Source organism: Thyridium curvatum (genome assembly GCF_004353045.1).
Source record: "Thyridium curvatum strain D216 chromosome Unknown NODE_45_length_338668_cov_82.209118, whole genome shotgun sequence".
Taxonomy (NCBI): Eukaryota; Fungi; Ascomycota; class Sordariomycetes; order Thyridiales; family Thyridiaceae; genus Thyridium; species Thyridium curvatum.
Genome location: NW_022156800.1, coordinates 234,527 through 261,490, shown reverse-complemented (window position 1 = coordinate 261,490; position 26,964 = coordinate 234,527). Strand labels below are relative to the sequence as shown.

Below are 26,964 nucleotides of genomic sequence, written 5' to 3'. Positions count from 1 at the left end.
TAATAGTTTTGGCCATCAACAAAAAATTTCATTTCCTGAACAAACGTAAGAGAATTCTGGGGGTGCGGGGAACTGAGCTCATCCCAAATTAGAACCCAGTTCGCAAAAAGGGCTGTTTGGCTGGTTTGCGGCTCCGCGGTTCGCATTACCGCTTTTGGCAGTCGGAGACGCGCCGCCGGCGGTCTATGTGGGCCGCCGAGCAGGACCGGAGAGATACGCATCCTTAGTAAGAGCGGAAGAAGAATTTACGGGGCACGAGAAGACGAGAACCAGGTAGCCTATCCCGGTGAGCGTAGACTAGAAGCTTCAGCAGAATAAGGTCTTAATATCAAGGCTTGACACCTCCCAAGATCTCGAGTTCAAAGCAGTCAAGTTCATGTAGACATCAAGCCGTAAGCATGGGTCACACGGTTCCTCCGGTACGAGTGCCATTCAAACAACTTCTCCGGCCCCTTGTAACACAATTCTAACATGAGAAAAAAAAAACACTTTAGCTCAAAGACGCAAGTCTCCTCATCCAAAAATGCTTCATCAACGGTGAATTCGTCGACGCTGCGTCGGGCGCCACCTTTGAAGTCCACGACCCGGCGACAGGCAAGCTCGTCGGCACCTGCCCGGAATGCGATGTCGGGGACACCGAGAGGGCTGTGGCCGCCGCCGACGCAGCCTTCAAGACCTTCCGGCGGACGACGGCCAGGCACAGGTCCAGGCTGCTGCGGAGGTGGTACGACCTCCTCGTCGACAACGCCGAGGACATCGCCACCCTCATCGCCTGGGAGAGCGGCAAGCCGCTCGCCGACGCCCGCGCCGAGGCCGCCTACGCCGCGAGCTTCCTCGAGTGGTTCTCCGAGGAGGCGCCCCGCGTCTACGGCGACACCTTTCCCACCTCCGGCTCGGGCCAGCGCGCCGTGACCCTCAAGCAGCCCGTCGGCGTCTGCAGCCTCGTGACGCCGTGGAACTTCCCCGCGGCCATGGTCACGCGCAAGGCCGGGCCGGCCCTGGCGGCGGGCTGCGCCGTCGTGGTCAAGTCGCCCGGCGAGACGCCCTTCACCGTCAACGCGCTGGCCGAGCTGGCGCGGCGCGCGGGCGTCCCCGCCGGCGCGCTCAACGTCGTGACCACGCTCGCCAACACGCCGCGCGTCGGCGAGGCGCTGACCACGCTGCCGGCCGTCAAGAAGGTGTCCTTTACGGGCAGCACGGGCGTCGGCAAGCTGCTCGCGCGGCAGTCGTCCTCGACGCTCAAGAAGCTGTCCCTGGAGCTCGGCGGCAACGCGCCGCTGATCGTCTTCGACGACTGCCCCGACCTCGACGCCGCCGTCGAGGGGTGCGTCGCGGCCAAGTTTCGCGGCTCCGGCCAGACGTGCGTCTGCGCCAACAGGATATATGTCCAGAGCGGCGTCTACGAGCTGTTTGCGGAGAAGCTGGCGGAGAGGGTCAAGAGGTTCAAGGTGGGACATGCCTTTGACGAGGGCGTCACGCACGGGGCTCTCATCCACTCCCGAGCTGTGGACAAGGTCGAGAGCCACGTCAAAGACGCCGTGAGCAAGGGTGCCACGGTGTTGGTTGGCGGAGAACGCCTACCTGAGCTAGGGCCCTCGTTCTTTCAGCCCACTGTGCTGATGGGTATGAATGAGAATATGGAGATTGCCTCTAACGAGACTTTTGGGCCGGTCGCCGGGCTTTTCAAGTTTGAGACAGAAGAGCAGGTCGTTGCTTGGGCTAATGAATCAGAGGTTGGGTTGGCGGGATATGTCTTCAGCTCGAGCATTGACAGAGTGACACGGCTCGCCGAAGACCTCGAGGTCGGCATGCTTGGTATCAACACGGGTATTATTAGCGACGCCTCAACACCATTCGGCGGGATCAAGGAGTCCGGCTTCGGAAGGGAAGGTTCAAAATATGGCATTGAGGAGTACCTCGTTATGAAGACGGTGACTCTAGCGGCGTTGCGACCATAGACGTAGACGCCTCGCAGCCCTACCAAGTAATAGAACGTCATAGAGAGTAGCAATACATCAACAATGTAATAGTATCAACACACTTTCTCTGTGCAAGTTCTATACCGCAATAGCCCTCAAGAAAGCAGGACTCTCGTAACCCTCCCGCACCTTGGCAATGGGCGTCAGATATGCCTCAGACATAGAATCTTCTTGCAGCCTCCGGACATAGGCTTGAGCGACCTTGAGCCAAGAAGCCTTCTCCGCCCTGCTAGCATTGTTGCCCTCCCAGACCCAAATGGCGCGTCCGGCATCATCAAGGATGAAGACGTCGTTGCCGTCCAGATCCCGCTGCGACGGCTGGCCGTCCTTGGCAAGGCTGAAAGAAAGCTGTCCAGACGCGTCGCTAAGGCGGAACAGCTTCTTGGCCCCGCCAGACTCGCGGGTCGCCGCCGAGGCCACGGGCCGCGCGTGCCGGAAGCCCGAGTGCGGCGCGTCGTCCTTGCCGCCGAGCAGGCTGACGACGAGGCGGGAGCGCGACTCGGCCTGCGCCAGCACCTCGACGTCGACGTGCTTGGCCAGGGTCATATCGTGCACGACCTGCGCGGCCTTGGCCTTCTCCATGGGGCTGCAGCCGGCGCCCTGCCAGACCCAGATCTTGTCGCCGACGTCGAGGACGAAGACGTCGCCCTCGTCGAGGCTCTGCCAGGCGGGCTCGACCTCGTGCACGACGACGGAGCGGCCGTGGGTGAAGACGCGCAGCAGCGTGGGCGCGACGGCCTCCCGCTTGTCCGCCTCGACGTGGCGGAAGCCAGACTGCACGCCGCCCGCGCGCACCGTGATGCGCGGGAAGAGGGCGGCGAACTCGTCCGAGGGGCTGCCCTGCAGCTCGCGGTGCTGCGTGGCGGCGCCGCGCAGGAACTCGTCGAGCTCGACCGTCTTGTAGGCGGCGACGCCGGCCTCGTCCTGGGAGGTGTGGGCGCCGAGCCAGAAGAAGATGTCGTGGCCGAGCTTGCTGGCCTCGCCGCCCTCCTTGCCGACGCGGTAGCTGTGCAGGACGATGTAGCTGTCGCCGTCGTAGAACTTGCCGTAGTCGGCGGGCGGCACGGGCACGACGGCAAAGTCCTCGATGCGCCAGACGAGCAGGCCCGGCTCGACGCCGACGCGGCCGTCGTTCCAGGCGGGCTCGGTGGCGGCCGAGTTGTACTTGACCTGGTGGTCGATGTCGGTGCCGATGAGCTCGACGTTGGAGTCCTTGATGTCGTACTCCTTCAGGTGGACGAGGCCTTGGTTGGGCGCCATGATGGATGTGTGATTATGGATAGGTAATTTTCTGGTTTGTGAAGTTGAAGATGGTATCTTGACTCCTTCGCCTCAATCGAGCCTTTCCTTATCCAATTTACAATTATTTCCCAAGAACACAACCTCCTGGAGTACCACTTTGGGGAAGCTGGCGTTAGGTGTCTGAGATGGCGGGGTATCTGCATCTCAGTGGGGCAGATTCCCCTGTGGATCGGCCCCTACGCAGCTGAGGCTCAGCAGTTTGGGGCCTCCCTCCGTGCTTCAGGTACGACTCTTGAAGCTCACAAGGAAGATGCGAGAAACCTGATAGCATCGCAGGGTCAAGTCCTCTGGCAAATCTATCAAAAGCGGCATCTCTCACCTTCGGCCGCTTGACGAACCATCCCGCCGCGCGTCCATTCGCTGAGTGGACGCGGCGCGTTGAATGGTGGAAGCGTATCTGGCTCCGTGGTCGCGAGAGCGCTTGGCATGGATTGGTGGGCGCCTGTCTTCTCTCAGCGCCTCTCTTACCGATTGCTTGGCTCTCGACCCCTGAAAACAGAGGCAGCCCGTTTCCCGGGCCGCGAGCAGCGGCGTAAAATTAGCACCAATGGCCCACGCGGCACCCCAACGAGAGGCTACGATGCACCCCATCTCAAACATTTCGCTCCCTCCTTTGGCGCCCGCAGGCAGTTGAGCAACTCGAGAGCTCGCGATATCCAGACGCCTTTGTCCGGTCGAGCTATTGTCGAACCTCGTGAGCATCGTGAGAGAGAATGCTATAAAGACGTCTCTCAAAGGACTCTCCTCCGCCTGAAGCAGGCCCTTTGTCGCTCATTCACCATCTCCCCCCATTGTTCTCCTTTGTTCCACTTTCGGCCTACGGTGCTCACGTATCTCTTCAATTCGCATTTCTTCTTCATCTTGGATCATCCCTTTCATCAAGATCAAAGACTTTATTAATAGTACGCAAGTACAGTTTCGACACCCACCAGCTGCTGGATCAGCGCATCACGACTCATCGCGCACGACTCACGGCGCATCGTCAATCACAGTCACATCTGACAAACACAATCGACTTTCCCCGTCCAACTTCAGCATATACATTAGAAAGATACCCCAGGGATCGTGCCTTTTCCCCTTCTGTGCTTCAATATCATTTCCGTATTTTTGAGCGCCCAAGGACACTCCACCAACAAAGACATAACACTACGTAATATCGAATCATCATCATCATCACCACCACCACATCTCAAAATGGGCGTCGCCACCTTCATCAAGCTCGGCAAGACCGCCATGGACGGCAAAAAGGCCTACGACAGCTTCGACAGCAACATGGCCTACGGCGCCGGCAAGAAGGCCGCCACCGCGCCCCTCAAGGCCTGGGAGAACGTGCCGCGCCTCGTCGTCCGCGGCCTGCAGTTCCTCTTCGCCCTCGTCGTCATCGGCTTCTACGGCCACCGCGTCGACGTCGACCGCCGCACCGAGGGCGCCCGCCAGTCCCCCGAGTGGATCTACGGCGTCTTCGTCGGCGGCGCCTCGTGCGTCGCGGCCCTGCTGCTCGCGCTCGCGGGCCCGCTGAGCATCATCAGCAGCCGGCTGCGCACCTACCGCATGTTCGCCGCCGACCTGACGCTCTTCCTGCTCTGGATCGTCGTCTTTGGCATCTTTGGCGGCATCTTCCTGCGCCGCACGGACAAGGAGGGCGACTACAAGGGCGCCAGCACGTCGACGCAGCGGCACGTCGTCTGGCTCGACCTCGTCAACGCCCTGCTGTGGCTCGTCAGCGGCGTGTACGGCGCCGTCAAGACGTGCCTGGGGAACAAGGTCGACGGCGTCGGCGACAAGGTCACCGGCAAAGTCACGAGCAAGCTGTTTGGCAGGAAGAAGGAGACCAAGCAGTGGTACGGCCAGGAGCAAGTCTGAGTGGGAGGGTTCACAGCCTAATTGCTGATCGTCACGAACGATCAACGTCGTTTAAATGAGGATAAGCCGGAAAGAATACAGTTTAATAGACCACAATGTTTGTTTCGTTGCTTTGCATTTTGAAAGCCGTCCCATTGTGACCCTTGCTAATGCGGAAAAATACAAGTAGACTGCACGATTGCATCAAGGGCCGTGCGAAGCCTCTCAATGACGTCCAGGTCGGCTGTGTTGAGGGTCATGGTGACATCTCTGGGTGACCCTAGATCCTGGCTCTCTCCGCAGAGAGACCGCCGATTGGAATCAACAAGAATGTGACTCTACTGCAGCAATTCGCACAGGGTTCATTTGGGTATCGCGCAAAGGGATGGCCACCGAGCCAGCGGCACCTCACGATCTTCACGTACACAGCCACGATGAATTGTTCATCTGATCATCAACCTGGCCTTCTTGACTTCTCTCTTGGGCTATTGTCCACTGTCAGAAGTTGAAACGTTGAAACACAAACGAAGACAGGATTGCTTGCGATTGGTGGTCTCACAGGTCGCCTGCACTGGGTGCACCGCATCCCGGCCGCAAACGAGCCCCTGGCCGACTCCACCGCTTTGTTTCGCATTCCCGGCTGGGGTTTCAGGGCCCTGACCATGCACCCACCACCCACCATCATGACACCTGCCAATACGTCCATTTTGCTGAGTTCGGCGATCAGCTCCTCCTGGATCCTCCTTTGGGCTGAAAGATTCAGGGTCCTGTGTACGCTGATGACTTCAGCACCAAGAACTCGGACCCCCTGACCCCCTGTCGATCCAGCCCTGTGCCAGGCTGACCGCCCCCCGCGACTAGACGTCAATCAAACATGATGAACATCCTGTGCTGCTCCTTTGGGGCTATCGTACCAGGTTTTGTCGGACGGACTGTGACATAGTTGTTCCCGTGCGGTACAATGCACCCCTTGATGGTGATCCAGATAATGCCTATCCAGCCGATCGGTGGCGATGGCGGGAGCACAGACTCTCTCTCGATATTCTGTGCTCTTCGTCTTCTTCTCCCGGCATTCTGTCTTTATTGTCTCTTTACCTCTTTTCATCTTCCCTTCAGACGCATTGGCCTTGATGGCATTGGCAAATTAGTTCTTTCGTTCCGTGTCTTTCTTGATTACACCTCTCATTTCACCCTTTCCTTTTGAGATATCGTGAACGAACGTATTATGCTGGGCATGGTGCGGCCAGGTTCTTTGTAGCTTGGCAGGTTCCATATCAACACCACATCCTCTTCTTTTTCGACGTTCTCTGCAGTGCAAGGCCTTTTTTTTCTGTTGTATTTTCTTTTAAACCATGAGTGGACTTCTGAACGGAGTGGTGGGCGGCGTGGCTGGCGCGGTCGACGGCCTCAACGGCGTCGTGACGCCGTTGGTCGGAGGACTCCTGGGAGGCAACCAGCAGGCGGCTCCCACCGCGCCCGCTGCTGGCGATGGCGCCGCGAGCAACACGGCGGGAACTGCTACCCCGGCGGCGTCTACGACCGGAGCTCAGCAGAGTGCCCCCGGGAAGCCCACCGAGACGGCCGCTTCGACGCCCGACACGCAGCCTCTGAAATCGGCTGGGGCCCCCATTGCTTTCAACCCGGCGGAGAGCGGTACCAGGGAGCCGGCAGGCACATCGACCTCTGCTCCTCCCTCATCATCTGCTTCGCCATCACCATCGGTAGCTCCCACCTCTTCTCCTTCTCCTGCGTCGTCTTCACCGGCGGCGGCATCCGGCAAGAGCTCATCGTCGCAGCAGCAGGCCGCATCCTCATCCTCCGCCTCCTCGTCAGCCTCGACGAGCGCGACGTCAATCATCGTCGAGTCTTCGTCTTCCTCGGCGACACCGACGAGCTTCATCACGAGCATCACCTCGGCCCCGCTGCCCACCGAGACCTCGCTGTCCGACGCCATCGGCCTGATCACCGACTCGTCGTCCGCGACGTTCGTGCCGCCGCCCACGACGACCGACGCCGCCGCCGCGCAGACCTCCTCTGCCGCCGCCGCCGCCATCGCGGAGCAGCAGCAGCAGGAGCAGCAGCAGAAGACGGCCGCCGACAACAAGAGCACGACCGTCAAGGCCGTGGCCATCACCGTGCCCGTCGTCGCCGTCGCGCTCGTCAGCATCGGCTTCCTGCTCTGGCGCCAGAGCAAGAAGGGCAAGCGCCGCCGGCGCGGCTCCGGGTCCTCGACGGGCTCGGACTGGCAGAAGCTGCACGAGGAGAAGTTTGGCGTGTCGACCAACTACTGAGCGGAGGATCGCCCCGGAAGGGGGCTTGGGAGAAGGAAAAGACGCACTTGTGCTTTTCGAGGGCTGGAGTGGGAGAAATGTTGTGTTGTCACATCAGGAGCAGGTGATTTTGGATTTGCACACATGGAAGAGAAAACAAGACCAAAAAAAAGAGCCAAACGTAATTGCAGAGTTGACAAATACCCTTTCATGGCCACCGTGTCACATCTGGAGGCCACATCACAATCGCTTCTACAGGCGGCTGACGGCGAGGACTAGGAGGGCTGTATCTCACTTGCATACCACATATACAAATCAAGAAACATACAAACCATTGCGCCTTTCGATTGGCAATGCTCCTAGAGCTTGGTTCTTATGTGACTCGACCTCTACAACAGACCGATCACGGGATGCACAATTACTGATTCAACGTCGTCGGAGCTAACACTTCTAAATGAGTTCAGTAAAGAAACTTACGAGGCCCATTAATGATAGGGATGCAGTACCCCTGTGCACAAACCCACCAGCTTGATGACGAAAATGGAACCTTCATCGGTGCGCGTGCCGAGTCCTCGGGTCGTGAGATCACAACATCTCAGCATCTAGCTAGAATGGGCGAGGTTCAAACAATGGGCAGGCAGCCTTACAACGCCGAACACCCCAAGCTTGAACAATCAACCCGAAGCCAGGACTTGCATTCCAGTCTACAGTATCCTCTAACCAGCCCACACCAGCCGAATCCGACCAGTTCACCCCCGGTCTACAGAATAAAGTCCTCACCAGGATTCGCCCCGTTCTCATGATTCGGATTCTTGATCCCCTGATACGTGTATACGGCGTCCGGCAGCTTGAGCTCCGCCTGCCCTTCTGGCCTCCTAATCACCCGCATGTACTTGTCGATGTCGATCGCATTCTCCGTCCTCCACTGCGTCAACTTGTCAAAGTCAATGCACTTTCGATTCACCGACCTACAACGTCACCGCGTCAGACCCCCGAAGACAAAGCGAAAGCCGCATGAACGTCCAGGAGGTGAGCTTACATGTCAGGAAAGGGGTACGTCTGGGTCTCGACCCAGTGCATCGTGATCAAGTTCACGTTCCCGCTGCACTGCAGCGCCTGCACCAGCAGGTCGACGCAGTGGTTGACGTGCACCTCGTGCATCGTCGGCCCGGCCGCATCCGCCCCGCGCTCCCCATAGTGCGAGCCGTACGCGATCTTGCGCAGCGAGTTCAGGCAGTGCAGGTGGTGGTAGACGTCGAGGATGGCGGCGTACGCGTCGTCGCCGAGGCCCCAGACCGCGTCGTCGAGCCTGACCGCCGTGTCCGGGTCCTTGCCCATGCGCAGGATGTCGGCGCGCGTGACGGGCACGATGTGGTTGATCTCCCAGTCGGCCCAGACGCGGTCGGCGTCCGGGTTGGGCATCTGCCGGCCTATCGCGGGGTGCTTTGGCGGGAAGAGCGTGCCGTTGACCTTGATCAGGCGGGGCTCTAGGTCGACGAGGTCGAGGATTGGACCTGTTTTTGGGTTATTCATATTCTAGCCCTGCATTGAATTCTACATGTCTTCGTAACAAACACTTACTGTAGCTTGATGTCCTCCTTAGATCGGCGTTCCTGACGAAATGCTGGTTGTGATACCAAATGCCAAAGAAGATTGCAGCCAGCAGGAGCATTATTGCATTGACCAGAGTAAGGATGATGGCCGTCTTGTAGTTTGACCTTGAGTGATGTTGCACATTGTTGTGTAGAAAGCTTCTCGTCTCTTCGTCGTCGTCCTGCTTTGGTGCAGTCATAGGTACCTTGCGACAGAAGTATGACAAGATTTCCATATTGATCGCGTCTTGGTAATCACGACTACTAGGCGTAAAGAACGCCGTCACACGATACTAATGTTGAGGTTTTGATATTGTATGGCTGATTCTGGCTCTTCTATCCAGCTTGTGTTGTGGTGGCGGTAGAACTGTTCTGTTACTGTTGTTCTGTTCGTACATAGCGAGCGGCCGCTCAGTGTAAGCCGAGGGCAACCGTCACAGAACGCACAGAATCCTCCCGGAAGCGCCACCATCATCACGGAAGGTCTGTACAGAGAAGGATGCAGATGATGGGCATAGCAAAGTGTGACCTTCTTTATTAGGTTTGAACAAAGATTATCTCACCACTCAGGTGGGGATTGAACTTTTCCCTGTTGCGGAGGTGTATGTGCCCTCTAGGCTTGGCCTCGCTCGAACAAGTATCATTATTCGAGGCAAGTCGCCACGACAAAGTCGGATACCTCGAGACGGGAACGCAGTTGGGCGATGACCCGGTCACTATCAGTACCAGAAAGCAGACTCCCTTCGTAGATCTGCAGATGATAGGTTGTGAGGCGTTGCTGAAAGGATTCAAAGATCAGGGTTACATAACACAGCGGAGTAAGGCTTGGCAGCTTCCTCAATAGAATCTCACTTTGTATGCTGGTAACGCAGTAGAGAGCGTGGAAGATATAAAACCCAATGAATTCGTTTAGTTTTTACATGCTGTTGTGAATTTTATAAAGTAACATCCACTCAATCATCAAGCTTACCAGTCTCTTTATCTTTAAGTCTCAACCCATTTCCGAGATGCGTTCAGCTATTATTGCCGCTCTTGTCGCAGCCTTAGCTGCTCAGGTGGCCTCGGGAGCACCTACACAGGCACGCCAACCTCATTTGACCGTCTCACACTATAGAGCTTGCTGACAGGTCACACATAGGCCAAACGTGAGGATGCTCGGCCCTTCTATGATGGTCATCAGCTGGCCTTCAGCCCGGAAGAAGTCAATGCCGATGCATCTAAGCTCTACGAGCGCAAGCCGGAGAGCGCCAAGGACTTCTATGACGGTCATCAGAAGGCCTTCACCGCCGAGGAAGCCAATGCAGATGCTTCCAAGCTCTATGAGCGCAAGGCCGAGAGTGCTAAGAACTTTTATGACGGCCACCAGCTGGCCTTCAGCCCTGACGAAGCTGACGCTGATGCGTCTAAGCTCTACCAGTGAGACCGTACTGCAGTCTCATCACTCTGGCAGGGTTCGTGGGTCTCTAGACCTTGCCACAATCCTAGATGTAGCAATCTCACTTAACAATCCAACGCGGAACTTACTAATATCGCATTCGAATTTCCTTTGCGCGAGGAATTTCTTTTCTGGGGACGAAGAGTTCTGACAAGGTTGACTCTTTCACCTGCTTTACTCTGTACTTCTTCCTCCCGCTATAGGCATCAATGCAAGCTTAGTTGCTGCCACCAGAAGGCATGAGTTGTCAAAAGAATAAGTGCTGGTTATTATCCAAAGCGATTCCCGGTTTCCATGGTTTTCGGGTGAGTACAGGACATTGACATTGTAAAAGCCTGGCTACACAGTCCATGTGGACAAGGTACTTCCCTTGCATGATCCCAGCAGTAAATTGATGCAATGCAAGTTGACACAGTATCAAACACATCCTCCGATCGTGTTGTACATTGCAAAAGATATCTTAAAATGTAATGTGAATCGTCCATCCCTACACACATTGATAGTAGTACGGCGGGGAAACCGCACTGCATGTTGATCCAGACTAGAGAGCATAGATCAGGTCAGCAAGGGCGCCATCAAGCAAGTTCACCCATTACAAAATGACTTACGGCACAGGTCGTGCAACCGGTGTAGCCCGTCCCGCCACATTGCTGGAACTTAGCCACAGTGCAACCACCGCCGCCGCCACCGGGAGATGTCGGCTGGCTGGGGTTGACGGTCCCCGAAGGTCCAGAACCCGACTTGCACGTGCTCTCACATCCCGTGCAGGCCGAGCCGGCCGTCTTGGTAGAGCCGCCAGAATACACAGCGGGGCCAGGGACCTTGTAGCTGGAGAGAGGGGCGTGGATGTTGATCAGGATGCCCGGGTCGCTCGCGCTGTACGCCCCGGGGAACTTGACCGTCGCGGGGGAGGCGGACCCGGAGCCGCCCGAGACGGTGAGCTGGAAGCACGTCATGTAGAACTGGGCGCCGCCGGAGGACATGGCCGAGTGGAGGGCCAGCGCCTCGGCGCGCAGGAGGTAGTCGCCGTTGGCGAGGTCGGTCGGGATCTTGACGTCCATGCGGCCGCAGCAGGTGTTGAGGTCCTTTGTGCCCCAGCGGTCGTCGTCGCCGCTGGCGCCGGACGGGTTCTTGGCCCAGCCGTCCTCAAAGATCTTGAACCAGCCGCCGGCTGAGGGGTCGGCCGAGGCCGCGTCGGAGACCTTGGACAGGTAGACGCTGACGGGGCCGTAGTGCGCGCCGCCGATGGCTTCCTCGGTGCAGCTGCGGTCCGCGTGCTGGTGAAGATTGGTATCAGTATCGTTTGGGAAAGGACGGAGCCGTGGCTTTTGAGTCTGCGGCTGGTTGATGAGAGGTGAAGGGAACGGCCCTTACCTGGTGCATCTCCACTGTCACCGTCGAGCCGGCCTTAACGGCACATTTCCCAACAGCCGAACTGAGGCCGGTGTTGCATACGATGTCTTTGGAGGAGACATCCGTGACGGGGCTATTCGAGGACGGGATTCTTCCGCATTGACCACCGTGCTTGGAAGTCAGCCTGTTACTGTCCAAGTAAAGGTTGATCACGCAAGGCACTTATCATATCTACGCCGTCAACCCAGAGCTGCTGGAAGATGGCATGAGCAGCTGACTGCTTGACAGCGACAGCCGCTAGTACTGCGAGAATGCCTGACTTCATTTTCGTTGAAGTATGGTAGCTTGAAAAGAACGCTTGACGCCAGACCTCAGGAGCATGAACGAGATCAAGGCAAGACCGGCTCTCTAAATAGTACACCCTTGTCTCTAAGACAACCATATAGACTCGGACTCGGAGCTCGGCTCCACTACGGCGGTCTCCCTGGCATCCCATCGTGTAAAGAGTAGACGGAGGCAGCGGCCACTCGTAGGTTGCCTCGATGCAACCCAGGATCTCGGAATGGCCATAACCACGTCCCAAAGGACTGTATGGAGTGGGTCATGTCATTTACGCCTATCCCGGAAAATGGGACCAGATTCGAGGCCTTCACGACCTGACTGGCGTCACAACCACTTGATTCGTGACCTTCGGACGATTCGGGCTTCGAGAGGTTGCAACGTTGGGTCTATTCATTGGTGGATTCGATGATTGGAACGGGGATGGTAGCGGAAGCGAGCCCCGTGTGACAGAGCTTGGCATCCCCCAAACCCGGAAACTGGCCAAATTCGTCGTCCCGTGCGCCGCCGCGTTTGGAAACTGGAAGCAAGCCTCCGGAGGATGCCACCACCAACCGTCGGTAGCGGGGGCGTCTTTTTTCACGCCGAGCCAGAAGAGGAATCTCAGATCCTACGACACGTGGTAGTAATCTATGTGGGAGTGGTGCGTCCTCGCATCGCCGGTTGCCTTGGTGTAGTTTAGCAAGACTGGGAGGACGAGAATGGAGGTGGAGTGGAAGTTGTAGAAAGCTCCTGGCCGCAGCAGTGAATCTCGGTCTCAACTTTCAAATATTCGAACTTCGGTTCAATACTAATCCCTGTCGATTGACCAAGTCAATCTATACGAATAGAATATTGAAAGGTTTCAAACTCGGAGAGGTAGCCAGTGGCTTCTCAAACACCCTCTGAGACTTCCCCTACTTTCGACATTCTTTACTGGTTGAGGTCCAGATCGCGGATAGAGTCCTGTACATGACCCAAATCGTTGCCAGAGCACCAGGGTCTTCTTTCCCCCTTCAGCATATCGTCCAGCATCACGGCAATCTCATCATGTTCAAACCAACGAGCTACATCACTCGCTGTACATCCACAGACAACGGACCCCAAATTCACCCCCTCTGTTGCTGCGAGCACTTTGGCTTCCTCCATCTTGCCCAGAGACGCGGCGTAGTGAAGCGGCGTACCGGTGTCCGGGTCTTTGTAGGACGGGTCGGCGCCTCGGGATAGAAGATGCTTCAGCATTGCCACGCCGCCTGAGGCCGTCGGGCGGATGGCCATATGCAGGATGCTTTTCTCCTTGCGGATGTCGGCACCACATCTGAGGAGATGGTCTATTGTCTGCTCGATCTCAGGCGAGAGCTCGCGGATGGCGCATGTGCCGAGCGGGGTGAGCCCGCGGTCGTTGGGGCGGTCTGGCGTTGCGCCGAGCTCGAGGAGCCATTTGACTAGTACTGGGCTCTTCACGTCGACCCTTGAAAGGTTGTCAGCTTGCCGTCGCTCGAGAACTAAGGGGTGGAATCGAGTTCCGCGTTGGTGACGGGAAGCCATGCAACCTTACCGTAAGGTTCGCCAGAGCAACTCGTACGTGTTCATGTCAAGGTGGTCGTGATAGAAAAAGTCGTCCCAAATGCTAAAATCCTGCAACTTCAATCCAATGGTGAAAGATGAATTGCGGAGAGCGGTCCGGTATCGAAACAACACCGGCACCATGGGCCTGTGAGAGCTCGCGATGGCATCGAAGAGGCAGCTGTCAAGTCCCTCGATTATCAAATCCCTGTTGGCGCACGCGCTTTCGCGGGCAACCTCCCTCAGGATCGTCCCAATCCGCTCAACATCGCCAGACTCACAACCTTGCGAGAGACCGGGCGCTGGCTCCCGTGTGCGATGAAGGTCAAGAGCCACAATATCCAGACTCCCGAAGCAAAGCGAATGATGACGCTTGAGGTCGACCTGAAGATTGAATTCCATAGTTTAGAGTGTCAGATTTGCCGAGTGTCTGGTTGGTGATCAGGATTCGGCGGAATAGTCTACTTACTCCTTGGTGATCTTGAACGATTTGCAGGATAGTCAGCTTTTAATCCATAAATACTTGCAATCTTTTGGAATATTTCGCGCATTCGGACTCGCTAACTGACTGGTCACGGACTGAACCATGGTCGAGAGGTCAAAAAGTCGTGATATTAGATCACAAGCTTCGAACCCTATCCGAGGCAGTCAATAGAAGCTAAGCTTAAGACCGTGCAAGTGGGGGAGTGCTCTATTGGTTCACAATCAAATTATGTACTTATCACTAGGAATCACCATCATGTCTCTAGAATATAGGTGCTGTGTTTATTAAGTCTATATGATGGTCTAACTTGGCTTTGACCTGAGAAAGGTTGACCTGATGAGTAAATTATTACTCCGTAGACTTCTTGTAGAAGTCTGAATGAATAAGCTAGTGCACCGCGCAGTTGTTAATATTTTCTTTAACGGTTAAACGTAGTATAAATTTCAACTCATTTTCCTAAGACCGTCCCAACTCGAATCCACGACGCCAGAAAGAATTGACTCAAAACCACTCACTTCCCGTCTCCCCGTGCTGCTCTCCAGGATTAAACTTTTGTCTCCGCTAGGACTGCAAACAGGTACTCTAAATCTGGTAGATGACGTTCATAGGCAAACCCCAACAAGGCCTGCTCGATCCACGTCGGCCTGAGGGTCGGAGAGGCCTGTGTGTGGCTGACGGTTTTGCCATTTCCGGATTCCAGAGATGTGCGCATGGCACAGATCTTCGGGAGGATCTGACAGCCAGGGGGGATATCCTGACAGGACTTGGTAGCTTGGCTTTCTGCTTGGCAGCGTCATCGCGCCACAATTTATATCCCAACCCGCGAAGGATTGAGGCACAGGCCGTGAGATGCTACATTCTTATCCACTCTCCTTCACCATCATTCACCAGTTCTCAAGAGCCGACTTTTCCGTCTCTCTACGGATTAATATTCCTGGTAAACGTCGACCAAACGATCCAGCACCCCGGTTCTTGGCATGGCGGCGTAGTAGGCTGACATGAGTGGCTTGTTTCCCTCTCACTTGATCGAGCCTTTAATCCATAGACTAATAAGCACGTTTCTTCCCGTTTCTTATATTCGTCTGCCAATACACAATCAGTTCAATAGAAATCGCATCTCATCTAGCCAGCATTTCATCAGAACCGCAAACATGACGAGGCTCTCACTGCGCGCACTGCTCGCCCTCTCCCTCGTCGCCACGACACCAGTGCTTGCTCAAAATGATATTATAGGCTGCGCCGACCTCAATTGCCCGGTTGACGACAGAAGCGTCAGTAACGAATGCAACGTAGTTGACAGATCGTTCATCAACGTCGGCGCCGTCAAAGTCCCGGCAGCCGAGGGCTTTCCGCAGGGGCTCTCGTGGGTGCAGGGATTCCGAGTCATCCCGATGCCGCCGAACAGGACCTACGAGAGCTCGTTCTACCTCGGCACGCCGCCGCAGGCCAACTTCAGCATGCCGGGCTGCGCTGTGCTGTTCACCGAGTTTCAGGCCGCCAAGCGGTCGGAGAGGGCGGCCGATGGCACCTGCGGCGCGTTCATGAGCAGCAAATGCTCGGACGCGCTGCTCAAGCGCGCAAAGGCTGTCAAGGCGAGCAACTCTACCGATAAGGTGTGCCGAAAACTCCAACAGGATCTGGAGGAGAACCTGGACGAGGACTGCAGACCATACGTGGGCACGAGTGATCGTTGGCAGAATGTTACAGTCAAAGGTATGAGATCACCAGTTGCCATGCCATAGGTAGTGCCCAATACTAATTCCGCCTTAGCGATTACGGGCACAGGATCCGAGGCGCCGAAGCCTATCTCGTCCAGCCAGAACTCTACCAGCAACTGCTGGCCTGTACCCGACAAGTCCAGCGACCTCACTCTGTACGAGACAGTTGGTTTGTTTGTAAGTAGAAGAACCCCTTCATCAGAAGTGCGTAGGGTCTAACAGATGCTCTCAAGGGGGACATCATGGCCGGCACAATCATGAAGGCGGCGGACGATGTCACTCCCATCATTACCGTTTTCTACCCTCAGGGCAAGGATGCGCAAGCACAAATCACTTGTCTGAAGATCAAGGACGAGAGCACCAAGAGCCGACAGACTCAGGGTAAGAGCGGGACCGGGTCTCATGTTCCAGGCTCCCTTCTCGCCATCGTTGCCCTTGCCATCAGCGCTTTTATGATGCTTTAGTGGACGAAGCGGGACACTGAACGGTCCTGTATCAAACATGACGGACGATAGCATAGCATGAGATATCCCTGTATCCATAGATCACGCAGCGAGCGCACAATTTGACCATCTTTTATCATTTTAGAAAACGATAGTATCCGTCGCCTGTCTATAGATCTGCCTTTGCATGCTCTCCCGCCCAAGCCCGCCTGATCAGCTCCCGGATCGGTCCCTGCTCCAGCTCCCTAGGATTCGGGTAAGCATTGCTCGTAGCCAGCTCGGCCGCCCGGTCCACGTCGGCCTCCTTCATGCCAAAGTCCTTCAGGCCCCGCTTGACGCCGAGCTTGTCGAGCAGCAGGTTGAGCCCGCGGATCGCGTCGCCGTCGCTCCCCGGCAGGACGTCCGCCAGCATCTTCATCGCCCGCGGGACCTTGGGCGCGTTGTACGCGAGGGCGTGGGGCAGGACGACGGTGTGCGTCTCAGCGTGCGGCAGGTCGAAGGTGCCGCCGAGGGTGTGGCACAGCTTGTGGTGCAGGGACATGCCGGCGTTCCCGAGGCAAATGCCGCAGAGCCAGGCGCCGTAGAGGGCCGAGCTGCGGGCCTCCCGCGACGAAGGGTCGGCCACTATGGCCGGGAGCGCGGCGGCCAGGGCGCGGACGCCTTCTTGCGCTAGGAGGTTGATGATGGGGTTGCCGTTCTGAGCGTACAGGGCCTCAACGGAGTGGGCGATGGCATTGACACCACTGGTGGCGCTGAGAGATGCCGGTAGCGTCATCGTGAGGTCGACATCATATATGACCGTCCCTGGCAGGATCTTGGGATCCGAACGGGTCTTCTTGAGGCCTGCCTGAGTCTCGCCGAGAATGGGCGTCACCTCACTACCGGCATACGTGGTCGGGATGCAGATATGGTAGAGCCCGGTGCGGATGCTGAGAGCCTTGCCTAGGCCGGTGGTGCTCCCGCCCCCGATGGCGACCAGGGAGTCGGCGCCCGTGCTCTTGAGGACCTCGAGGGCCTCCTCGGTGACCTCGACGGGGGTGTGCATGGTCGCCCGGGAGAAGGTCCCGGCGACCTTACCGCCCAAGATCTTCTCGAGGTCGGCGGCCTGGCTGGTCTGCTGCGGCGTGCAGAGGAGGAGGGGCTTGGACAAGCCGAGCCGGGACAGCTCCTCCGGCAGCTTCTGGATCGTGCCGCTGCCGAAGATGACCCTGCTCGGGTTGGCCTGGTATATGAAGTTCTCCATGCTGGCGCAGTGCTGGGCGACAAAGTGATAGACGGGCCTGGTTCGTTGTGTGCTTGAGTGAAGAGAAGACGACACTGTTACAGAATTTTGTTTCAGTCTTTCTCTCCGGTGGTGCGGAAGTCGGTCAATTTTTGGCGGGGTTCGCAACGGAGCTAATGCGCGGCAATTGGAGCCGCTGCCGGCACGATCCCACCGATCTGGTCAATGATTCTTCCGGCGCGTCTTTAGATGTGGCGCTCGATTGGCTGAACTCGCTTCCAGCGCGAAAGGAGTAAATATCTGAAGCATGCCCTCATTATTCAAAGGCATCCTGAATAGATTAGCAGTGAAGCCACTCATAGGTCCTCCATGCTGAATTTCGCCATTCTGAGAGGCGAGACGCGAGCCGCACGCCGGATGTTCACGATCTCTCCACCAAGCACCAAACCCAAGCTCAGTCATTATCGGGGCGGCGCTTGTGGTATCACGCTCGACGACGAAGCCGCGTACGAAGCAGCGTGAAATTGAAGCTCGTTCTCGTTCCTGAAATACAGCTCTTCCAGGCGAAGAGCTTGGCGATGACAGGGTGGAGAAGAAGGATTCTCAGCTGCCTTGAAAATCAACTTGAGGCGCTCAAACTCCCGAAGCAAAGGGGCGTTTCGCATTCATCAACGGCAGGAACATTGTTGAGACAGCCGCATCAGACTGAATACCGTGGAAGACGAAAGTGCTCGCCTGGCTCGTAACGGCGACGCGGGACCGGGCCTGTAAAACATGCCGCTCAAGGAAATCTTCGGCATCCCGAGCACCCTGCTTGACGACCGCAACTGGCCGCTGCCATCTTCAAGTGTGTCAATGGTAGCCATCGGCCTCAAGACCGACAAGCGTCCGAGGCGACTCGTCAGAACGCCAGGGCTGTCCCGACTGGTTGGATAGTGCTTGCCGACAAAGCCAATCAACTGTCAACTCCGATGGTCTCCCTAGGATGCGCCAGAGGATCGTCGAGTCAGCAAGAGACGAAAGGCAAAGGGTGAGCCCGCAAAGGATAAGTCCCAAGATCTGGCAGTGAGGTCTACTGCCAGTGGCATAGGCTTCACCTTGGTGTTAGTAGCCTAGGCATTCAATCTCGGCTGAGGAGAAGGATACCGCCACTGAACCAATACATAATCTTGCCCTTCCATGACATATCACAGACGAAACAACTAACATCCAGCCCACTCAGCTCAGGCGATGTCAGCTGATGAGCTCCGAGGCGCAGGATGATATGATACTAGAAGCTGTGAACGTTTTAGAAAGCCACCGGGTGACAGTGGTTATTGTTGAATGTGCTCGCCAATCTGGCGGATATACTCATATGTACATAATACCCATAAGTTCTCGTGTTCCAGGGCGCAGCACGGGACCGCCCCGAATCAAAACAGGTTCCGGCATCCAGGCAGCCCCAGAAGTGAAAGTGGCGATTGAGAAAACAGAGTCGCATTATCGATTAAGGATCGTGCCGAGGTATCATCCTCCCAAAAAAAAATCAAGACCAAGGTTCGAAAGTATGGTTGGCGCATCTATAGTTTCCTGGTCCCCCGATTACCGCAAGAAACACCGCCGTCTATAGTATGAACATTCACCGAGAGCGTTTGTTTACACCTTTCCGCCATGCCATGAGCTGGACAACGGCAGGTCCAGCTATAGCATGAAGCCAGTGAATCCGAATAGAGCGGCCGCAACGACGGCCATGTCGAGACCGAAGCCGCGACCTGCGGCGGAGGTGGCGCCCGTCGCCGTGGAGACCGCAGGTACCGTCGCGGGCGGGGTGGTCTTGCCGCCGCCTCCTGATACGGAGCCGGTGGGTTTGCTGGAGGCGGTCGCGGGCAGGTTGGAGACGGTGTTGACCATGGAGCCGACGGTCATGGAGCCCCCGGCGGTGTTGCCTCCGACGGCGCAGTTGCACACTTTTTTGTTTCGGAAACGGCAAGAATTAGCTACAGGATCGACGTGAGAGGAAAGGATTCATGCCAAAGTCGTACCTGACGAAGCTCCGTCGATGACGGCCTGGTAGGACTGGGCCGGGCAGCCGCTGGCGACGCAGCCCTCGATGGCGGCGTACAGGCGCGCCTCCTGCTCGCACTGGCAGGCGAAGTCGGTGCCGCCGCAGCCTACCTCGGGCGCGCCCTTGAGGAAGCACGACTGCGCGCACTGCGGGATGGCGGACAGGGCGACGGCGGCGCAGTTGGGCGCGTCGGCGGAGGCCCCGGCGGCGAGGAGCAGGGCCCCGGCGAGGACAGCGAAGGTCTTCATTTTTTTCTTCCCTTCTTCCTTTTGATCTCAATGAAGAGGAGGAAATTTGGTGGAACGAGCGTGGGCTAGTGGGCTTTGCTGCGAGCGAGAGAAATTTGCGGTATCCTTCCTATTCCTCCGAAAAGTTCGGCGTGTTTTCTCTGTTCCTTTTTCTCTGCACCTCTCGAGTTGAATTGTCTCTAGGCCGGTCGTCCGTTAACGATCACGCATCGCCAGGTTCGGGAGAAGAGAGTCAGAGTTCGCAGAGTGATATCATCCAATGCGCGAAATATCCTTTTGCTTGCGCAACTGAATCGAAAGGGCCAGGCCTGCTTCAGTCATCAACAAGGATATGAGTGAGTGCTACCCTGGTCGAGGATACATCGAGGCGAGATAAAGGAGCCCCAAGGTTGGGGGTCACCGTCCACCACTGCCTGCCTCCATCCCCCGCTTCCCTGGGAGCGATGCGACTTTCACATGGGTCTCTGTCGGCCCATTCGGCGTGTTTTGGCACTCATCGTCAGCTCGTTGTGCGTGCAAGATGCTTGTGAGTGCGAAAAGGAGGTGGAGTGTGTATCCGCCCTAGTAGGGATCCCCCCATGGGGGCTCCACCCGCCAATCCCGGGCAAGCGTCGGCCTTGAGTGCTGCGATTGGCAAAGCCCCGGGAGACCGTTAACGGGTCCGCACCACCTTCGTCGATCTTGTTCCTACCCTGGCAGGTGAGGTGGTGGGTGGTCGACGACGCTCCTCTGCGTGAGGAGCACCAAAAAGCTCAGCTTTGAGCGGAGAAGCAAGTTTTCTAGCGTCGAAGTGCTGCTGAATTGACCACTGGACGGCTGGAGTAGCGCACCCGCCGCCTTGGTTTGCTTGGCTGCTGATCCAATGGGCGCGCGGCGAAGAGACATCGCACCAGGAACAAGCCGAGGCAGCTGAGTGAGGGGAAGGCCAAGCAGGCGCACACGAGCTGTGCCGTTGGACGGAGCTGGCCATCATGAAAGCATGTGCTTCTCTCCAGCCAAGCATCACGAAACCCAGTGCCGGTATCCAGAATTCAGAGTTTAAGCGACAGCCATCTAAAATGACATCCAGGACCAGGCAGGAAAAGTGGACGTCCAATACCAATGCAGTCAATGGCGTTCACCACAGAGAGGGTAAAGCTGCGCTGTATGCAAGTGCAGGGCACTTTGATGAGTCGTGTTTCACCACGGGAGCTGTTGGGTGTGTGAGTGCGTCCTCCCAGATTGCTTGTCCCGCAAGACACCGGAGAAGGCTTGTTGGGCAGCCCATCTGGTGGAGGCCAGGAACAGAGCCACAGGGACATCATGCCTAATTTCAATGGGTCCCCTTGTCCACTCGAAATGATGATCGGACCCGGTTTCCTCCACAAAGCTTGGTTTGTCTGTGGGCACCCGCTCAGGACTGGGGGAAATGGTGAGCGAGACGAGGGCATACTTTTGGCAATGTGCATGTGCGAAGACGCAAAGCAACTTCTGACATCACTGGCAGCGGATTGTTCTTTCGCCCACTTGTGATATCAGCCGGCCCTTCTCGGTCGAGTGAAGCTCTCACAGTAAGGATGGAGTACCTAGGATTCAGCAGCTGTCGATGACATTGTTGAGAACGTGCGTCCTAACAAGCCAACCGTGACCCCAAGCAAAGACTTCGGCCGTTTCAAATGTTGGCGTTGTACCCTTGTACTCCCTCGACATCTCCGCCTGGATGTACGTGGTACCTTGGTGATTGTACTTGCCGTGCTACATGCCATTGAAGAAGTTCACGACGACAAAACAAATCAGGGGCTGTTTCCAGCTAGATGGTCAATTCGCCATAGCGAACGATCTACCTCTTTACCTCTATGACGTCTGTCGATATACTAGGAGCAGAGATGCAAGGCATCAGAGTCGTTGAAATCAGGGCCAAGGCTCACGCAAAGACACAGAGCTGGACTATCTTGCTATCATATGAAGGAGCTGACTGTCCTCACCGACAAGTTTCACACGTAAACAAACATTGCTTGCAACAACCCCATACGGGATGCTTGTGTCCGTATGAGACGACAAACTACGCGAGAGGCCGTCTCAGGCTTGCGGCACCCAGGCGGAGGAGGTCCGGTTTGTATGGCCATGTCACTGGCAACAGCGCTTCGTGCATCACGGAGGTGGCAGTCAGTTGCTTTTGGTACCTCAAGGCAGCTTGGACGGTGTCACTGGGTGGTGACGCATAGTCAGATTGGCAACCCCTTGTGATTCATGGTGAGTAGCAGAGTGTCGAGACCGCATGTGCCTCCTAGCAATGAGGCCTTTATAACTGAGATGGCCCTCGCAATATTCTCGTTCAAGATCTGTTCCTCTTTCACATAAAGTCCTTCTCTTCATCGTGACCTTTGAGCATCGCAAAAATGAGGCGAGATTTGCTTGCCCCTTTCATACTCGGCAGCTTGCGACTCGCAGCTGCCCAAGACGATTCACCCAAAGGCTACTCGTATCCCGAGACTATCACTGCCTCCTACTCGGCTCCATGGGCCCTTACCACACCGGAGACGTTGACTCTTTCTACCTCTCCGCCTTTGCAAACCTCGATTTTATCTCTTACTACGTCGATCGTGTCGACTGTCGAGTGCAACGGGAACGGTGAATGCTCGACAAAGTCACCTCTGCCCACCAGCAGCCTCACGGTTTTGTTGACGCCTGCCTCGTCCTCGCTTGGACAGGCCACTACCGGGGCTGCCACGCCCTCAACTGCATCAACCCTGACGATACTCCCTACGAGCGTGGCTTCTACTATCGATGTTACTGTCACCCTGAGCACATGCCCTCCTTCAACCACATGCTCTGGCCAGACAATGACGTGGACCGGCGGTGCCGGCCCGACCTCGTGCCCAGACAGCCAGACTTGCTCGGCTGTGCTCCCTACGACCAGCATGGACGGTAACTCGACTTCCGAGGAGCCAGCCCCGACCTCGACCAATGCTGCGGCTGTGAAGGGAACTGATGTTGCAGGAATGGTGATGGCTGCTATGGCTGTTCTGGGCGTCGTGGTCTAGAGACAAAGGGTTTAATACCAGGGGAGAGATCCAGTTTTGGAATAATGGCGGTAAACCTCAGCGATTCGAAGGATGTTGATGGATTTATTGGCAGGCAGCGATGGACATCGAAGAAGTCAGATAGATATTTACCGAGCATACATCTCCAATTTCTTAGACAAGGTCAGAGAGCAGTGATATTACTCCTTACTGTACCTCTCACTTATTCCGCGTGTTTGAATGGAATTCCCCACCGCCACAGCGTTGTTTCTGCATCATCCTCACGACACATCCGTCATGACCGGGCTGTAGTCTCCGTAGCACTGCCCAAAGAACCCAGCCTGGAGGTTGTACCTGCCCCTGACCGCCTCCTCCCACTGCGTCTGATTCCAGTACAGCTGGTAGACACCAGGCCAGTCGCTCTCGACCCAGTCGAACCCCTGCTGCGCGACGACCTGCGTGCCGCCGCCCTTGGCCGGTGGGCCCGCGTCGGCGATGCGGCCCGTGGAGCTCCAGATGAGGAAGCCCTGGGCGCCGAAGAAGCCCCACGTCGTCTCGCCGCCGCGCAGGGTCGAGTTGTCGTGCGTGAAGCCCATGGGGGCGAAGGCGCCGGGGGAGCTGTCGAGGTAGAGGCGCCGGTCGAAGACGTTGTACCGGTGGAAGTCGACCTGGTCGGCGAGGCGGATGGGGTCCATCGGCCTGTCTGGGTTGTCGCCGACGGCCACTGCGGCGATTTTTTTCGTGTGGTCAGTTTCCCTTCTTTTCTTATTGGTCAGGGGGTGGTGATGGGGATGCTGCTGTTGTCAGGTCTTACTGTTCAGCAAGAACTTGTCCTTGGCTGGGAAGTCGCCTAGATCGCCGAGGCATTGGCCCTGCGCGTTCTTGCGGCAGTAGAGATGCCCTAGCCAGTTAGCATTATGAGAAGGGGAGGCCTCAAGTACAGTTGTACCATACCGTCAGCGTAGCCGATGGTCTGGCATTGCCAGACGTGGTCTGCCGCGGCAACTGCGACGAGTGGTGAGAGAGAAAGGAATTTGGATAGATGCATGTTGAGTCGGCTCGCGGTTTGCACGCTTAGTTGAAGGGAAACCTGTAGCGCCCGCGGGAAATACATATCAAAGAGACGGTGGATGGCACATATATAGTGGTCTTTGGTCACAACGAAGTCTTCGCAGTGCGTATGCAAGGATAGTCACATGGCGAGACTCGGAGGAGCGTCAAGACACATCCATTCCGGACTCCGGAGTTCTGGATCTTTTTGACGTTTGTCCAGACGGGAGAGAGGTGTATAACACCCCGGATTATAGAACAATACCGGCCTGTCAGTGCGCGCCTACCGAGATGGCATGCAGGCGAAATCTACCATCACATTCTGTGGGAAGGGCCTCAGTAATCATTTAGCATAAATGAGACACAGCCAGTCACGCGTGTGGTACCAACTGGGCGACGCCCTGATGTAACGCCATGGTAATCTATTTGCAAGAAGGGCCATCCAGTGGGCGTTGTTGGTTGCAGAGCCATTGCGTACTTGAGACTTTGAGCGTGCTTTGAAAACATCAGTCATTGATGTCCTGGCTGCGATGTGCGCAATCTATCCAGATTGAGTTGTCGAGTTGGTTCCATTGCGTGGTCGTCTGAGCGCCATTTTCGGGCATCGCCAATGAGGGCCCGAGGCTGTCACAACCGTCGACTGAGATGGTGGTCAGGGCTTGTCGCAAAAGGGGCCGCCTGCATTGAACTAGGACAGCAGTGAGCCTATTGGTATCTTTCATGTGTCTTTGGCTCTCATAATATGTGAGAGATCCGATCTGGCGCACAAGACTCCCTGTTCAAACGATGTTGCCGACGACAATGTGCATGAACAGACCAGATCAAATGGAGAATATGAGTTTCGTATCCAATAATCCGGCCTGGCGACTTTTTCACAAGGAGAAAGCGACGCTACAAGTTCCAAGAACCAGCTCAATGCCTCACAAGACGGTGGCCATCCATGCCTCGACAATGAATCCAACCTTGGAACTTTGAAAGATCAAGGTCTGTCTCCAGTTGGAGGTCTGTCTGTGAGAGTCAGGCCCTGAGGTCACTGTAACAGGGATCTTCTAGCGCAGTTCTAGCGCCCACGTCCACTAGCGTGTTCCCCAGAAATTGATCTGATTTCATGTTCTGAGCCAGCACTTGAGGCCCAAGCCCGTGTCGGATCAATTGGGTTTCCGATCCCGGAGGGGCATCTCCGTCCCGCCAAGTTGATCGAGGCGCATTCCTTATCGGGCGTCAAATTTCCAGGGATCGCAATCTGAGTCACTGCAGCACTCACCTCGACCTCGATCACAACAGTTGCTTGAACGAAGCGACAGACAGCCATGGATGCCTCCGCGAGCCAGAGGTTCGCCCTCATCAGCGAGAACCTCGCCGAGGTCATGAACCCCGAGATTCTCGAAAAGATCCTCGCAGAGGGCCGCCACCCAAAGATCTACTGGGGTACTGATTCCCCCCGCCGTGGCCAGCATGGGCGCGCACGACGCGCGCAAACATTGACAGTCTGCTAACCTGTCGCCTCCCGCTCCCAGGAACCGCAACGACAGGTCGCCCGCACTGCGGCTACTTCGTGCCGGCCGTCAAGATCGCTCAATTGCTCGCCGCGGGCTGCGAGGTCGTCATCCTGCTCGCCGATATCCACGGATTCCTCGACAACCTCAAGGCGCCCATCGAGCTGGTCGACAACCGCGCCAAGTACTATGGCCTCGTCATCAAGGCTATCCTCGAGGCCGTCGGCGTCCCCACCGAGAAGCTCAAGTTCGTCCTCGGCAGCTCCTACCAGAAGAACCCAGAATACATCATGGACGTCTACCGCATGGCGTCTCTGGTCTCCGAGCACGACGCCAAGAAGGCTGGTGCCGAGGTCGTCAAGCAGACCAGCAATGCGCCTTTGAGTGGCCTCCTCTACCCTATCCTCCAAGTACTAGACGAGCAACACCTGGACGTCGACGCACAGTTTGGTGGTATGGACCAGAGGAAACTTTTCGTGGCTGGCAAGGAGTGGCTGCCCAAGCTGGGCTACAGACAGGTAAGCAACCGAGACCCGTCTTTCAACTGTTGTAGGTAGTCGAAGCTGACCTTTGTATAGCGAGCCCACCTTCTCAACCCTATGGTTCCTGGCCTCAACGGTGGCAAGATGAGTTCTAGTGAAGAAGGTAAACTCCCCAGCTCAACCCGCATTCCAGTATGTCCTTTTCGCGCGGCTAATCGCCAGAGAAACAGACAGCAAGATCGACCTCCTCGATACGCCCGAAGTCATCACAAAGAAGCTCAAGAAGGCAGAGTGTGCCCCCAAGGTTGTTGAGGGCAACGGTGTCCTGGCCTTTGTGGAGTATGTGCTCCTTCCGGCCGCTACGCTGAAGGGCACTGCCGAGTTCAAGGTTGAGCGAACACGGGACAACCTCCCAACGCTGGTCTACAACAACATCAAGCAGATGCACGATGATTACCAGAATGACGTTGTAAGTTGTCAGAGCTTTGCTTCGCCTTCATTGATCACTTGCTAACATCCCTAGCTTACACCTCAACTCCTCAAACCTGCCGTCACCGCTGCGCTCATTGAGCTCATGGCACCGATTCAAACAGCTTTCCAGGCCTCTAAAGAGTGGCAGGAGATCACTCTCAAGGCCTACCCTCCACCGGAGAAGAAGCAGAAGAAGGTGAAGGATAAGGGTAGCCGCCATCCTGGTGCGGCCGGCAAGCCCGCCGCCAACGCAGAGCAGAAGTCTGCCGATCTTCCTGAGCGGCCAAAGACCGTTGAGAACGCAAGCTAAAGCGTAGGTGCATCATGAGGAGTCAGCATTATAACGTCGTTACCAACATAGCCAGATTTGCATGGCCCGATTCTCGGGTATAGAGTGGAAGCCAGCGCAGGGCAAGGCATAGTCCTTCGGTACATAGCAGCGTCCCTGTAGGGCGTTTTCGGAGTCCAAAAAATGAATGTGGATATCTAGAAATAGACAGAGTACTCAGAGCACCTCGTTGTTGGGGCATGGCAAAGAAATGATGGCGGCAGATGATAGCTTGTGTTATCCCAAGCCATTGTGAGGGCATTGGGCGCTTCGCGACGATGCTTCGATGCTGCAAAGCTGGTGTACTGGCTACAAACCA

The 26,964-nt window shown here is 56.4% G+C and overlaps 13 protein-coding genes across 13 annotated transcripts; 7 read left to right on the top strand and 6 right to left on the bottom strand.

Annotated features, from left to right (window-relative positions):
• Window positions 1-398: 398 nt before the first annotated feature.
• E0L32_007427 (uncharacterized protein) lies at window positions 399-1,958 on the top strand (the record flags this gene model as incomplete). Its single annotated transcript, XM_031142170.1, has 2 exons — window positions 399-419; window positions 495-1,958. The coding sequence occupies 2 exons, from the start codon at window positions 399-401 to the stop codon at window positions 1,956-1,958; spliced, it is 1,485 nt and encodes a 494-aa protein (XP_030993640.1).
• Window positions 1,959-2,057: 99 nt separating this feature from the next.
• Window positions 2,058-3,239, bottom strand: E0L32_007426 (uncharacterized protein; the record flags this gene model as incomplete). The annotated part of the gene is made up of 1 exon (XM_031142169.1): window positions 2,058-3,239. The coding sequence occupies one exon, from the start codon at window positions 3,237-3,239 to the stop codon at window positions 2,058-2,060; it is 1,182 nt and encodes a 393-aa protein (XP_030993639.1).
• A 1,236-nt stretch (window positions 3,240-4,475) lies between these two features.
• E0L32_007425 (uncharacterized protein) lies at window positions 4,476-5,144 on the top strand (the record flags this gene model as incomplete). The annotated part of the gene is made up of 1 exon (XM_031142168.1): window positions 4,476-5,144. One exon carries the CDS (start codon window positions 4,476-4,478, stop codon window positions 5,142-5,144), a length of 669 nt encoding a protein of 222 aa, XP_030993638.1.
• A 1,331-nt stretch (window positions 5,145-6,475) lies between these two features.
• E0L32_007424 (uncharacterized protein) lies at window positions 6,476-7,414 on the top strand (the record flags this gene model as incomplete). Its single annotated transcript, XM_031142167.1, has 1 exon — window positions 6,476-7,414. One exon carries the CDS (start codon window positions 6,476-6,478, stop codon window positions 7,412-7,414), a length of 939 nt encoding a protein of 312 aa, XP_030993637.1.
• A 739-nt stretch (window positions 7,415-8,153) lies between these two features.
• On the bottom strand, window positions 8,154-9,221 carry E0L32_007423 (uncharacterized protein; the record flags this gene model as incomplete). The annotated part of the gene is made up of 3 exons (XM_031142165.1): window positions 8,154-8,361; window positions 8,433-8,907; window positions 8,975-9,221. 3 exons carry the CDS (start codon window positions 9,219-9,221, stop codon window positions 8,154-8,156), a joined length of 930 nt encoding a protein of 309 aa, XP_030993636.1.
• Window positions 9,222-9,992: 771 nt separating this feature from the next.
• Window positions 9,993-10,405, top strand: E0L32_007422 (uncharacterized protein; the record flags this gene model as incomplete). The annotated part of the gene is made up of 2 exons (XM_031142164.1): window positions 9,993-10,040; window positions 10,124-10,405. 2 exons carry the CDS (start codon window positions 9,993-9,995, stop codon window positions 10,403-10,405), a joined length of 330 nt encoding a protein of 109 aa, XP_030993635.1.
• A 502-nt stretch (window positions 10,406-10,907) lies between these two features.
• On the bottom strand, window positions 10,908-14,059 carry E0L32_007421 (uncharacterized protein; the record flags this gene model as incomplete). The annotated part of the gene is made up of 6 exons (XM_031142163.1): window positions 10,908-10,961; window positions 11,029-11,697; window positions 11,795-11,944; window positions 12,009-12,360; window positions 13,194-13,562; window positions 13,650-14,059. 6 exons carry the CDS (start codon window positions 14,057-14,059, stop codon window positions 10,908-10,910), a joined length of 2,004 nt encoding a protein of 667 aa, XP_030993634.1.
• A 1,233-nt stretch (window positions 14,060-15,292) lies between these two features.
• E0L32_007420 (uncharacterized protein) lies at window positions 15,293-16,323 on the top strand (the record flags this gene model as incomplete). The annotated part of the gene is made up of 3 exons (XM_031142162.1): window positions 15,293-15,854; window positions 15,912-16,036; window positions 16,093-16,323. 3 exons carry the CDS (start codon window positions 15,293-15,295, stop codon window positions 16,321-16,323), a joined length of 918 nt encoding a protein of 305 aa, XP_030993633.1.
• A 148-nt stretch (window positions 16,324-16,471) lies between these two features.
• On the bottom strand, window positions 16,472-17,545 carry E0L32_007419 (uncharacterized protein; the record flags this gene model as incomplete). Its single annotated transcript, XM_031142161.1, has 1 exon — window positions 16,472-17,545. The coding sequence occupies one exon, from the start codon at window positions 17,543-17,545 to the stop codon at window positions 16,472-16,474; it is 1,074 nt and encodes a 357-aa protein (XP_030993632.1).
• A 1,659-nt stretch (window positions 17,546-19,204) lies between these two features.
• Window positions 19,205-19,816, bottom strand: E0L32_007418 (uncharacterized protein; the record flags this gene model as incomplete). The annotated part of the gene is made up of 2 exons (XM_031142160.1): window positions 19,205-19,470; window positions 19,546-19,816. 2 exons carry the CDS (start codon window positions 19,814-19,816, stop codon window positions 19,205-19,207), a joined length of 537 nt encoding a protein of 178 aa, XP_030993631.1.
• A 2,378-nt stretch (window positions 19,817-22,194) lies between these two features.
• Window positions 22,195-22,839, top strand: E0L32_007417 (uncharacterized protein; the record flags this gene model as incomplete). Its single annotated transcript, XM_031142159.1, has 1 exon — window positions 22,195-22,839. One exon carries the CDS (start codon window positions 22,195-22,197, stop codon window positions 22,837-22,839), a length of 645 nt encoding a protein of 214 aa, XP_030993630.1.
• Window positions 22,840-23,099: 260 nt separating this feature from the next.
• E0L32_007416 (uncharacterized protein) lies at window positions 23,100-23,866 on the bottom strand (the record flags this gene model as incomplete). The annotated part of the gene is made up of 3 exons (XM_031142158.1): window positions 23,100-23,542; window positions 23,633-23,719; window positions 23,773-23,866. The coding sequence occupies 3 exons, from the start codon at window positions 23,864-23,866 to the stop codon at window positions 23,100-23,102; spliced, it is 624 nt and encodes a 207-aa protein (XP_030993629.1).
• A 1,312-nt stretch (window positions 23,867-25,178) lies between these two features.
• Window positions 25,179-26,627, top strand: E0L32_007415 (uncharacterized protein; the record flags this gene model as incomplete). The annotated part of the gene is made up of 5 exons (XM_031142157.1): window positions 25,179-25,296; window positions 25,386-25,882; window positions 25,943-26,009; window positions 26,077-26,315; window positions 26,370-26,627. 5 exons carry the CDS (start codon window positions 25,179-25,181, stop codon window positions 26,625-26,627), a joined length of 1,179 nt encoding a protein of 392 aa, XP_030993628.1.
• Between the last annotated feature and the right edge of the window lie 337 nt (window positions 26,628-26,964).